The 14,439-nt window shown below is 46.0% G+C and overlaps 1 protein-coding gene across 1 annotated transcript in view; it reads right to left on the bottom strand.

The window, feature by feature from the left end:
* The window catches only part of LOC310855490 (glutamate receptor ionotropic, kainate 2), a 174,016-nt gene that overhangs the window by 122,498 nt on the left and 37,079 nt on the right, over positions 1 to 14,439 (bottom strand). Inside the window, exon 2 of the mRNA XM_083760510.1 lies at positions 92 to 259. Coding sequence (XP_083616636.1) covers positions 92 to 259 — 168 coding nt within the window. The remainder of the gene's footprint in view (positions 1 to 91; positions 260 to 14,439) is intronic.

The following is a 14,439-nucleotide window of genomic DNA, read 5'->3' as shown; positions in this document are numbered from 1 at the left end:
AATAAATAATTATAATGCAATCTCTTGTTAGCTTAATGTACCTCACCGTAGCATAGCGTATGACAGATGCTAGAATTGGAACTCATCCTACCTTTTCTGGAGGCTTCAAAGCTGTCGTAGATGTTTATCCTTTGGATGTCGTAGGTGAGCGTGGTGTTTGGCAGTAGGGTTCTGTTCCTGTTGATTGTGTTTAAAGCAAATTTAAAGGCTAGTTCCTCCGCACCAGAGGGACCACTTTCAACGGACTCGAATATCCCTCCTGTGAACAGAAGAGAGACACCACTGATTAATATTTAACAAAGCTTAAGTAAATCTGAATAATCACTCACAGAAATTGGCCCATCCAGAAGCTCACAACATGTCGCAGCGCTACACTCTGTGAGCTTGTAAATTGGCTATTTCCAGTGCATAACACTGCATATAACAAAGGACATAGACTGGGGGAGCCAATTAAGGGTTGAACCGACGACCTTTCCGATTCCCCGGGCGGCCTCTCTCTGCTCATTTATTTTTCCCTTTATATCTTGATAAGTGACTGAATTGCATGCTTCTCATATACAGTACCAGCTGTATTGATGACTCAGAAGCCTGATCCAGGAAGGATAGGACAAATTATAGCCGGTTATGTGCTGCACTGCGAAGCACTCTCTCCAGAAAGTAAAGCCTGGAAAGTGTTCTTAAACGTGCAGGCTCCACATACACTGCCCTCCAGTGAATACATCTGTCAGCCAGCAGATGAATGGACAGGAGAGGAAGCCCAGAGAGCGCCGGCCGGGGTGGTAGTGGTGTTGGTGGTGGTGAGGGTTCTTAGATCAATGCACTCTGATTGGCCGCCGAATCAATCAATCAAGCCCTTGGGGAGCACCGGAGCACAACTACTAGAGATTGAAGTGTTTTGTTTGGGTTAGCCCTGTGGCCTGGCCCTGTTGGCTCAGTGTCAATCAGCGGGAGCCCAGATTCACTGCTTTATTTACTCTTGCAACGCTGCTCTCTACTGTAGGGCCCACTCAGAGTCTAGACTCGATCCATATACCCAGCGCAGCATGAATGCTGCAGGTAGCGGCCGCCACAAGTGATCCGTATAGGCCACACTGAACCCGATCAATGCTGGCCCACAGCGACTTCAAAGGTGGACGTTTTGGAGATAAACATCCCCCTTTTGTGAGGAATTCATTCAACTGCATGCCTATGTCTGCTCCCTCCTGTGTGTACAACCATCTGACCTAGAAAAGGGACCAAACACAAGAGTGTGTGTGTGTGTGTGTGTGTGTGTGTGTGTGTGTGTATATAGACTATGTATGCACACTAATCAGATTGTTAGAATAACCTATGGCAATAGTTCTGTGATGTCGTGGCCCGATTTATTATGACTTATGGTCTCATTTTCTATTGGAGGCGGGACCAGTGAGAGGATAGCTACACGATTGTTGCGACAGGTTTGGGATGCAGAAACAGAAATCACTAGACACGCACGCAACCGGGCCAGTAATGGCTGAACTGAACATACAGGTACCAGACATAATTATACAGGTACCTACAGTAACCTACACCCCATACAGGATATCTAAAGAAGCAGAGAGAGAGAGATGCGAGAATATCCTCCTCTGGCCTGGACGAGATTCCACAATCTCCCCCTACACCACCAGGCAGCCCTCACTCAGTGGTTCCTCAATACATGCAAAGCATTATTATTGTGCAGCTGCTACAGCACTAATCCGCTTTTACCTGTTTTACTCAAGTTTGTAAAGGACCTCCCGATCGCCATGTAAATACTTCCTGGTGACGTTGATACTTCTTACGAATTAAATAGCACATAATAGCTATTATACTCAAATACATAGAAAGAGAGTAAAAGAGAAAGTTTGGAAATCATATAACATTTACATGACCATTTCAATCACCAGAGTTCTGCGTTATTAGTCTGGGTACGGTCGGCATATCAGTGTGCGTACAGTAGACACAGTGATGAGCGCACACACCACCATCTGAAACCATGGCAGTAGACAGTAAAAGTTTCCTCCTCATTATTATTCATCTCATGAGAGAGCCCTATTTTGCATGCCATAATGAGTTTGAAGGAATTAATAAGCATCAGTTAAGCGGGGTGTACTATAATTGGAAGGCTGAGCATTTGGAAAGGATCTGCTCGCACTCAAGAAGCACTGTTTTCATTTCACTGAGGCTCTCGCGGCAGTTCCACTGAAAAGAATCTGGCTGCTGATGTGAGAGTGCCTACTACCCAAATCTACATGCTGACAATGCATCGCAGCTCCACAAGTTGTGAGCTTGGAGATTGGCTAATTGTTTCAACAAAGTATAAATCAAACCGCAGTCTGAATGTGTGATACTATGAAATAGGGCGTCTGTCCTCATAGGAAGCATTAATATTCCAATAAGCAAGTTCAAACGTTAGAACTTTTAAGATTGAAAGTACATATAGGATCCGTACAAGGAATGTGCTCACTTCTGTGAGCCGCAGCTGGTGGGAGAGGTGGACACGAATAAGGTTTTTCACTGAACCAGAATGAGCCAAATCTAAAATTCATTAAAGCCAGAAAAGTTGAGGATGGTCCCAGGATTAAGAATGACTGCATAGTGGAGCGTGGTTCACGTACAGTACAGATTATACATTATAAGGTGGACTGGATATGAGATTCACTTTGATGATTCATTGATGAAAAGCATCTCAGTCGTCTACTGTATATGGCTTTGAAATGGAACGCAGTGGAACCAATGCAGAGAGAGCAGCGCAGATCCTATAGTCATCCTCCATGTTTATCAAAGCAAAGCAGGATCAAAACAAACATTATATCCATGCATACTAAAACATACACGCCAGAGGTTAAAGAAAAGTAATACAGTACGTTTTAACAGCGGGCGAACAGCTGCAACTCTGGGCGATAAAAATCTCCTAGTGGGCATTTCTGCTGTCATTATATATATATATATATATATTATATGTCATGTCCTCGTATAGATGGTATGGTTCCACGTGGAGGGTAAACAAAGCAACACATGAATTTGATTGGCTATTAAAATATTTTCATGTTTTTGAAAGACATTCCTCCGCCCACTATCGCCTCTTCGCCTGCCATCAGCAGTAGCTGCCGGGTCCCATAGGCAGATAAGAGATAACGCACTTCCACAAAATACGCCAGGCTGTCGCCCGCTGTTAAAAGGCAGTCAGTATGTGGTCGTATACGTGTTTGTGTACAACATGCCTTTTTTGTCTGTGCATGTGCCTTGTGTGTGTGCGTGCGTGTGTGCGTGCGTGCGTGCGCTATATTGAGCCAAAAGCGATCCAGGGCTTCTCATCCAGGTCCCGGTGCAGTGATCAGTCAAGAGAGAATTCCATCTACACTTCATCAATCTAATCAGATGGCATTAAACACACAAAGCACTGACCACGGAACTCACCACCACTCTTTCTTCTGCTCTCCTCCTATCAGAGGCACTTAATGCCGGCCTAACCCTGTGATAGCCAGGCTCATGTAAGCACATGCACGCACAGTAAAACTCCTCTATGGTCATTTAACAGGCTCTGTGCATAAATGAAACATTGCGTGAATTCACGCAAGGCACGGGAAGGGAGTCATATACGCCTTGGCTAGAATCAGCTGTCAGTCTACTGATTTTCAATCAGTAGACTCAATCAGCTAATGCTTTTCTACACACCAATCACACCTCATTCCATCGACCAGACTGACTGACTGACTGACTGACTGACTGACTGACTGACGGACTGACTGACGGACGGACGGACGGACGGACGGCCTGAATCCTGTTGTATCAAGTCTCTGGAGGGCAATGTAGGACTCCAGACTCCATGGAGAACTTGTGATCCATTATGGCCCCGCCCCTCCACATGGTGATGTATGTCATGTATGCAGTAAGCCGTGTCTCAAACCTTCCCCAAACTCCTTTGCACTCCGACCCTCTACACCCCCCCCCCCCCCCCCCCCCCAGCGCATGCACGCACGCATGCATGCACGCACGCATGCACGCATGCACGCATGCACGCACGCGCGCACGCACGCACACACACCAAACTCCCCCAATCAATAGAGCAACGCACACACCCCAACCAGGGGGCTAGTGAATTATTAATTGTGACACCGATAGACGTGTTGCAATCAATGCCGTTGTCACAAACCCGAACAACAGTCAAATCTTTGCCAGAAGCGTATTGACACCACATCAAAGCTGTGCTTCCCTTTTCAGGAAAACGTAATATTGTACAAGACAAGAACCTGTCTATAGCGTATACGGTATAAGTAAAGGATTAGTCACAGTTGAGTCCTAATAAATCAATTGTAATTAGTTTTACTCTGAGAGTGTGCAAATGAATACATGAAGGGGGTTGTATGTGGAACTGTTTTAGTTGAAAAAAACAGAGGTCTCCCCATCTCTCTAGCTTTTGAGTTGTTTAGTAAACTAAAAATATATTTTCAGGTGGATTACAAATGTTATGTGGACTGAATTGGGGGATAAAATGGGGAATGTTTTAGTATCAATTCCACAATGCAGAAATACTTGAACTGGTGTTCAACATTTACTTGATTGTGTTCCAATAATTTCACTTGTCCTATAGTAGTTCTCTCTCCTGATTGGATGAAATTGGTATCTCTATATTTTATGTTTTTAAAAGAGGTGGAGAGATGGGGAGACCCCTGGTATTGTACAATACTCTATAGCAATGATTGCCATGGGACTACAGAGCTACAGTATAGTATTTAACACTTATTTTAGCAAAAATGTACAGCACCGTTGAGGGTGTAAACAGCTATTTAATTTCCTTAGCATACAGTATAGGTCATCGTTCAGATTACAACAAGTGCACGATGAAAGCTGATCGATACCATAACTGAATGCCTCCTAACCAATGTTCTCCTGTCGTGCTGTAATTCAAACTATTTACCACAATGAGGAGTGCACTTTTGCCAAGTCATTAAGCAAAGTCACCCGTCTCGCGCGAGGAGGGAGGATGCTCATGCTTGGGCCGGCCGATGCTACTATGGAATGCAAATAAAATGTATAATCAACGGGCTCTGTCAAAGCGATCTCCAGCAGCCAAACCGTTATTATGACAAAGGCACAGGCGTATATAGGGGTAAATGCAGATAGTGCTTATCACGAATTTTAATCACAACCTAAAGGTTTTGGTAAGAATGCATAATAAGCAAAGCATTGAGACAGACAGCAGATTAGCGTTTCAGAACACACTTCTCCATAGTTCATTCACGCATAATTTGCAAAGGCGCCGAAAAACAAAATAATATTGCCTGGAAGCAATGCTGTATTGGAATTATAAGTGTAACCTGTGAATGAACATACATAATTTATTTTCCTCCTCATCTTAGGTTAACTGTGAAGAACACTTCCCTAATTAGAAGCGAAAGAGAAAGAAAAACCCTCCAATTACTGCAATAGAACTGTGATTTTTTCCAACGTGCTGGTGTGAAATCGATTGATACACTCGCCACGTTCCAGGAAGGCGTGCACTTTCCGCTGTGGCGAGGCAGTGAGGCCGCCCTTTGATGGATGTGCTCAGTAATCCAGTCAATTGGTAGCATTAACGCTGTTTGGTTTGTTAAAACAGCTCTGTTTGTCTCCTGCCGGCCCGCTCCTGCTGGGGGGTGTGGGCCATGTTGAGCCCAGGGACTAACCCATTCTGACCGGGCACCCATTTTGGTGTCAGCATCATGTTATGCTTTAGCTATTTAAAAATAGCAGATCTACAAGCTCATATCGCGCCACCGAGTGGCGCGATACGAGCTTGTAGGTCTGCTATTTTTGAAAAATCGAAGAGCGACTGACATTTCTAGAATCTGATCTCAGGTCAGAATGGGTTCATCAGACCAGTGTGTGTCCGGCGGAAACCTCGTATGAATCTGATCTCAGGTCAGAATGGACTAATAGGCTCCCAGACTCAGCACGCTGCCCGAGTTCAAAGACACGTTTGGGGGAGAAGTTGAGATACTGCAGGGTTGGATCTGTGGCGAGAGAGAGAGAGAGAGAGGGGGAATGAAGGGGAATCCATGACTCTTGCTTTTGATATTCCCCTTCTGGTCATGCAATTTTTATGGCCGTGGGATATATTTATTTTATCTCTGCTTCTGTACAGACTAGCTGGATTGAATACATCTCAATGTAACCTAACAACGTAACCAATGTAATCATTTTAAATTTTAACAAATTTGGAAAGATTTGACACACTTTAGCAACATTTGTAAAATTATATATATATATATATATATATATATATATATATATATAAAATATCCGGCTACGTATATGCTTAAAGGGACACTTCACCCCTTTTGCATCCAGATCTTATTCCTGGGGATTTTATGTGGGTTTTTAGATATTCAAAGTGTCCATGATGCCATAAAAAATAGATGCCTCATTGGCTGCTGCAGTTGGTTGGAGCCATGTGTGTTGACGGGAGGGCGGAAGACTGGACGGCACACTACGTCATGCTGCCACTCAAGTGACTACTGGCCAATCACAGCGCATCTTTTCCGGGACTTATCAGACCCTAACATGCGCTCTGTGATGCACACTCATACTTTCGCGGGGCTTCGCAAGGAATCTCGGGAATTTTTTGCCCATCTACCTTTATATGTCTATGAGTAAGACAGCCCTGCCCTATCCACAAGGAGGAGCTGTGCACCGAAGCATTATGGGAATTGTAGTCAAGGAAGGAAGTGAGCCCAGTGTCCATGACATCATGGACACAAACACATATTACCCACATAAAAACGCCAGGAAAGTATTTCTTGTCTCCCTAAAAGGTAAATTGACGGTCGCCGCTTTCATATATGGAGTATATGGTTGTCTACGAACATGAACGTAGATGACAGATGCCGTACCCTAGCCTAGGGGTGCGATCATAATCGTAGAAAGCAGAGAAAAAGTTAAGAACATGTTGTGCCCCCCCACTGTTTATACAAAACTAACCCTGTAGATACTGATATAGTGTGGTTATTGCATCACATGTGCAGCGCTGGGCCTGTATGACTCATATCAAACCTTGCAGATGATAGCAAACCCGGCTCGGCAGAAAGCAGCCCCCGGTGAAAGGACAGTGGCACCTAGACACGCCGTCAGGACCCCCACAGCAATATATAACCTCCCGCTGAGTTCAAAGGGTACAGAAAACAAATGCCCGAGGAGTACACTGTAAAAATCCAGAGTGTTCCGAGTGTACAAACGGGACCAAAAAAAGATCTGCAAGGCTCACTGAGGATTTGACACGGTGTGTACCTGCACGTGTTTGCAGCGTGATTGGTTTCCCCCGACAGAAGAGTGTTATATGCAGAGACAACTTCCTGCACACCCTCGGAAACCTTTGGAGTGAGTTCATGAGCAATGTGTCAGCTTAACCCATTCTGACCGGGCACCCATTTTGGTGTCGGCATCACGTTATGCTTTAGCTATTGAAAAATAGCAGATCTACAAGCTCTGAGTGGCGCGATACGAGCTTGTAGGTCTGCTATTTTTGAAAAAAATCGAAGAACGACTGACATTTTTAGAATCTGATCTCAGGTCAGAATGGGTTCATCAGTCCAGTGTGTGTCCGGCGGAAACCTCGTATGAATCTGATCTCAGGTCAGAATGGGTTAATCCCCCCTCCATGAAGTGAATAAAGGCCCTATCTAATCCTCCCCTCACTGGGCTATGACTGAATCCAGGGCCCGCCGAGCTTAGTCTGGGCTCTCCCACTGTCCCTGACAGGCCCCGGCCGCACGCCTGGCGTCATTCATCTCAATTTTCTCTGCGAGAGAGAAAGGAGGCGAGGAAAGCAAAAAAAAGAAAGAAGGAAAAAGCAGACGGAAATTAATAGGAAATCCAGCCTCAGCAGCACGTCGTTTTTCTCCTGAGCGAAAATTATTTATGGGGGAAAATAAGGTAGCTTCCCTGCCGTCTCGCCTGCCCACCCCCGCTGACACCCCCCGCCGCGTCCCACCCACCCGACCAGCCCCCCCCCGCCCTCAATCTCGGCCCGTTGTTGACAGTTTTGATGGCGATCAGTGTCAGGATATCAGTGCAGCAGAACAGGGAAGCGTATAGCATGGCGCGGTCTGAGGGCGCGTTCCATCTTTATCACAGCTGAGGCCGCGGTGCGGCAGACAGCCATGGAGGGAGAGAGAGGAGGAGGAGGAGGAGGAGGAGCTGGGGGCCGGAGGGAAGGAGAGAGAGCGACGGAAGTAAAGGGAGAAATAAAGGGAGGGAAGAAGAAGGGAAGGGGAGCGGCGGTCCGGAGGGAGGGAGAGAGGATGTGAGCGGCAGGGGAGAGAGGAGCTGTAGGCAACACAGCTGAGAGTATAAGTCATGAATATTGGGGAACGAGAGCGAATGTGGACCAAAGGGGGGGATAGAAAGGGGAATGTTTCAAAATTCTGGTGTTCAAAATTTACTTGAGTAGAAGTACAAAAGTGTTGGCATTAAAATATACTTATTAAAGTATGCAGTATATTATGTCCCATTTCACATCTTTTGAAAATAGCAGATCTATATAAGTGACTCATTGTGAGCTTGCAAAAATGGTAAATGCATGGGGAACAGGTAAACAAGTAAAAAGAAGCAATGATTATGAATGAGATAAGAGATGGGTGACTGTATGAATGCTTACACTGCTTACTCTGATTCACACTTGTCAGTCGCTCTTGTCTGCTAAATGGCTACATCTACAAATTGCATGAACGATGGAGGGGGAGTGTGAGTGAGAGAGTGAGCCTGCAACATGAGAGACGACCTCCTGTCACCTCTTTAAATTTCCAACCGGGATTTGTTTGGATATAAGCATATACTTACTCACACATATCTGACAGTTTGATTTGTAGATGGGAAACATGTTAATTGGAAGTTTCTTAGCTCATCATAAATCAAAGTATGATCAAACTGGTTGCTCTGTGTATAATTCTAAAGTAGATATTATGGCGCACGTTGGTTCGCGCGCCAATTAAGTTAATTTAAAGGAGAGTGCGTTCTCTCCACCGCATAAGGAGTTGAAATATTTTCTATAGGCTAATTTGAAGAAGAAGTCTGAGGCAGACAGCAGGTTGAAGATGTTTCGGAGTTCTATTTTTATTGTCAGAGCATACCGCCATGGCCCTCCAATGGCCTTACGGCTTACGCTGTCGGAGAAAGTGAACACAAACGCACATTCAGGTTGATTTAATTAGTTGGAAATGGAATGCAGGCTTGAACTATGCCGTCTCCAGCTGTCGGGAGGTGTGAAGATCTTTAGACGAGTGGGGGAGAAAGGGGGACGGCGGTCGATTTGGCCGAAATAGCCAGTCCTACTAGGTATAACTATGCCTAAGATCATATTTACAAAACGTTTCAGATGGAAAAAAAAAACAGAGATGATTTCAATCGAATATTTAGACAAAGTCATGCAAGGGGAACTTTCTCTGGACTTCATGGGCCAAGAAAATCAACTTTAAAATCTCAAAACCGTTCAGAAAGGCTGCTCCGACGTGCTAGTGTTAAAAGGCTAGATACATGCATGCATGTCGAGATGTGGGCTCGGCCAGTGACCGCCTAAACCCCCTTGTTCTAAGATGGGTGCAGCCAGGAAAACCTGTCCCAACAGAATGTGCAGTGACAAACCATCTGTCCTCTTATAAGTAGGCTAAATCAATGACTATAGTGGCTATTTAAGTGGTTGGGATGCCAGCTGAAGACCCCTGGGTGTCTAAACTAGACCCCTGGGTGCCTAAACTAGACCCCTGGGTGCCTAAACTATAGGCGTTGGTCAAGCAGCTAAAGCTAAAGCTCATTTAGGGAGAGACAGACTTACACTTAAATATAGGATCATCATGATGTGAAATAGCAGCAAACGGTGGTTCATTTATGAAACAATATGACAATATACTTCAGATCAAACTGTCAATTATATTCCCAGAATACACCTGATGTCTTAATTAATGATGTATAAATCAGCTGGAGAATACAATTGTCCACTCCATTTTGCATTTTTGACGAACGCATTAAGAGTCAAGAGCCCTAAATGACTATTACATGCAGGGCAGGTCGGTGACTCTGAGTTATGGGAGTCCTTGAAAATAAAACGTACCATGTATGTGCCATAGTGTCAAAGTTATACATATTCTGAAGTAATTAGGTCAATAATTGGGTCTAATCTAAATCTAAAATGTGTCAATCATGGACAAGGCAAAGACTTGCCACGGACACATTTGTCTGTGTATATACAGTGCGGACACATTGATCACCCTTGATTTGTTTACATTGGGATCACTGATTGGGCTGTCAATAATCATCATTCATACAGCCTACTACAAAAGCACGTCTGGGGAACAGAGGATGTTGCGGCTAAATGAGCTAAATGCTCCAGCCCTCTGCGTCGCGACATCACAGAGAGCCTCGTGCTGCGGCGCCTGGGAGACACCGCACTTCCCTTTCCCACAGCTCCATTATTATTATGCCATGCTCTGTTTGTTCAGAACGGTTTGTAACTTCTTCTTCTTTTTTTTATACAAGATCAACAGCACCAGGGCTCTGTACTTTAGGGAGCTGTCTGCGGCGGTTGAGGGAGGTTTAGCAGAGAAAGACTGAAGACACTCCTCCAACCCGGGAGCCACTTGAGAATTGCAAAGGGGATCTTGTATTTATTCTATCACATCTAATGCCTTATTCAGGGGTGGGGCTGCAGGGGGAGATGGGTGGGGCGAGAGATGGGGGTGTTCTGTCTCACTCGCTCTATTTCTTCATCTTTTTTTGTGCGGTCCTCTTCCTGTACTTTATTTCCTCCTCATCCCTTTTTTTTTTGCATTTCACTTCCTCAGACATCCTTTGAACACAGATTACCGCCAGAGATATACTGTTGGTGTTCAAATCTCTCTCTCGCGCGCGCGCGCGCGTGCGCTCTCTCTCTCTCCCTCTCTCCGGCATGACTGGAAATATGGGGAGTGTTCAGCTGGACACTTTTACAAATGTCAGTGCTTTCCAGGCATTGTCAAGCAGTCCAAGAAGAGACTAAATGTCAGCCTCCCCTTCCCCCCCATCACAGCTATTGCGCGCTATATACGCGCAGATCTGGAAATGTCATCGATTCCCCCGACAAGTCACACGGAGACGCGCCAAATTCTTGTAAGTCAAGAAGGACCCAATCCACTTTACAGATCTCTGGCATAGCAGTGGTTATAAGGATCCTTACAGCTGCTCCCAGGCTGTGACCCACAGCGCTCAACACAAGGGGGGGGGGTGGGGGGGGGTCTCTAGGTGGGTCACAGGGATGCCATCTTGATAAATGAGTCCTTATGTATAGTGGGGAGTTGGACTGCATTCAAGGTAACTCTTTATAGGCCTACATGTAGAGTATAGTGTGTGCCGGGCAAAAGCAGTCAATATGAGCTCATGCGTCATGTTGCACGTCTCACGTTGGAGTAAACAATACTTATTAGACACACACACACACACACACACACACACACACACACACACACAGCTGAGTGCGAGCCAAGAATTTAAAAGGACGGCCCGAAAGGATAGCTTGGACTGCCTCACACAATTCATTTTCGACCCACACTCCACAACCACAGTTAGCTAATTCCCCATGTGCTGAGGTGTGCAGTCAGCGACAGCCCCCCCCCCCCCCCCCCCCCTCTCAGCCCATCTCCCATCAGTCTCAGAGAAGATACAGTTTGCTAATAGTGCGGGGAGTAAATCTTATTATTTTCTCTCCCCTCCATCGCTCCCTCTGTGGATCTATTTGCTTAACAATGATAACAATCCCTGCAGCTTAACTCGCCCGCATTGGGCCAATACTTGGTACGGCGCGCAGGCTCCCTCTCTTTTTAATGAGTAGCTTTCTTTTTGAACTCGGCTGAGGCATATTGATTTTCTATGCACAGGCAAGTGTGCAATATTATCTGTGGCATGGGGGGTGAAACATAGTTATATACAGTTTGGAGGTGAAGTATGTTTCTCTTAACACAGTTTTCTCTCACGGTGGCCCCCAACCCCTGCTTTGTGCCATAATCCTGGTCCGTTTAGGAGATCAACCGAGCTCCAAAAAGATATGAGGGAGTCTCGATAGATGCATTGATTGAGACCGGGAGGACTTGGCAAAGCAACGATCACGCACGCACGCACGCACGCACGCACGCACGCCAATAAACACAAAATACTCTTTCTTTACTTCCCCCTCTTCTCCCTGCCTCCCTCCATTGCTCACGCCATCCATGAGTCAGATTAATTAAGGCATGCAGACCCTGATTCCCTCACTGCACAGCTGTCTATAAAGGCACCAGGCCGTATTGGGATCGATAGCGGATCTTTAAAGTATAATAGAGCTGAATAGAGGTTCTCAGGGTCAGATGACTACAGCTGCGTCGTACATTATTACCCAGCTCTAGTACAGTATTACAGTGGTTCTAAGTGGTTTTCAAACTGAAATGTATTTGCCCACGCGGCATGGACCTATACCTAATGGACTCTTGTCATTGACTATGTTAAACATCTGCATTACTACATTTACAGTCAGCCTGTTGTCTCGTATTGCGGACAAAGGTTTTGGTTCTGAGAGGCTAAATGTCATCAAATGACCTTGATGTGAAAAGGGTGGTAAAACACTGAACTATAGGGGAATCATTTTGACCGTGCACGGCAACGGAGGTTCCGGTCGTTGCATGGTTTCCGGCCAGCCTGATGATGTAAAGCTCCGCCCGGATCAGAAACCCCGAAAATGGCATTGATCCCATCAGGCTATAACTAGCCCCCCCTCCACACCCCCCCACCCAACCATTCTCTCCACCTACCAGCAGCAATCACGGTGCACTCAGCTGTTAGATTGACTCACACGGTGAGCACAGCACCTGAGACGGCGTCGGCAGCGGCATAAACAACCAGGCCCTGCTGTAACAACAGGATGTTCTGTATACCGCCACGACACGACACAAAAGAGACCATCTCTTTTTACAGATAATTTGAAAAGAGAGAGATGGGGTTATAAAATTTTACGAGCGTAGAAGGAGCTGTGAGTAACACACAGAGGGAAAGTGAGCATCGGCCATATACGCCGCCCACACATGCACAGTTGCACACACTCACTGTTGGAGAGGGCTCTCTCTCTCTCTCTCTCTCTCTCTCTCTCTCTCTCTCTCTCTCCCAAACGGTTGGACACGGAGGAGAGAAGATGGCAGAGAAGCCGCTGCCAGCAGGCCTCCTGCATGCAGGGTGTTCTTCTACACTCCTGGCGCTTAGGCACGCCAAACTGAGAGGAAGTCCCCTCCCTTTATCACGAGGGAATTATTCCGTGCACATTTGTCATCTTGTTCTAGATTCATTTTCCGGTGAATTGCGGCCGGGACCTTATTCATTAATTGGATTTTTTTTTAGTAAAGCTGGGGGGACGGGGGGGGGGGGGGGGAGACGGGGGGGCGGGGTGTATCTTTTTTTTGTATCTTTTTCGTTCTTCTCATTTTCTATTTTCGAGTGTGCCTCCAGTGACGAATCCGTGGGTTTTCTCTCATTTTCTGGCTGTTTTCTGTCCATGAAATGATAGCGTTTGAACGGGTTGAGAGGAGAAGCGGCGCCAGACGACCGCGCTTTGCAGATAATGGGAAAACAAAAAGGGAGCAAATCACGCTGACAGAAATTCTATTTTGCGAGTTGGACTGTCAAGTGTGCAGTGAATTATAATGTCAGGGAAAAGATAAGTCAGGTGGCGGGGGAGAGAGAGAGAGAGAGAGAGAGAGAGAGAGAGAGAGCCCAGCAATGATAACACACGGAAATGGGAAGCAAATCTCCACACAGAGCAGCATCATTCGTCTTCAGCTGCTTTCAGGGACGCACAGCAAGTAAACTGTGTGTGTGTGTGTGTGTGTGTGTGTGTGTGTGTGTGTGTGTGTGTGTGTGTGTGTGTGTGTGTGCGTGTGTGTATGTGTGCATTCATCATTCTCACACGTTCCACTGTGTTTTCCATCAGATACCTGTTTGCAGTCGTAATGAAAGCAAAGCCTGTTTCCAGGCAGCGTTTCCGTGTAGCAGAGAAACTATGTGTGCTTTTCAACATGCCTCGTGCCCATTGGCTGGAGGCTGGGAGGAACCTGAGTGGAATAGTATGAAAGTGACGACACTAGCGTTGACTCCCAATGGAATGCGGAAGTGCTCATTAATTGTTCCAATGTTTGGAACTATCCCATAGGCACCCTCTTTGCGGCGAGATCAAAGCGTGTCCCCACTCTCTTAATATTCAACTCAGGGAGGAACTATGTATGCTTTTTAAAATGACTCGTGCCCATTGGCTGGAGGCCGGAGGAACTATGTGTGCTTTTTAAACATGCCTCGTGCCCAATGGCTGGAGGAACTGTGTGCTTTTTAAACATGCCTCATGCCTATTCGCTGGAGGCTGCCCATTGGCTGGAGGCTCGAGGAACTACTGTATGTGTGCCTTTTAAACATGCCTCG

The sequence above is a fragment of the Protomyctophum parallelum genome (assembly GCF_964188405.1).
Source record: "Protomyctophum parallelum genome assembly, chromosome: 3".
Classification (NCBI taxonomy): domain Eukaryota; kingdom Metazoa; phylum Chordata; class Actinopteri; order Myctophiformes; family Myctophidae; genus Protomyctophum; species Protomyctophum parallelum.
The sequence above is the reverse complement of the archived record's forward strand: the minus strand, read 5'-3'. Positions and strand labels throughout refer to the sequence as shown.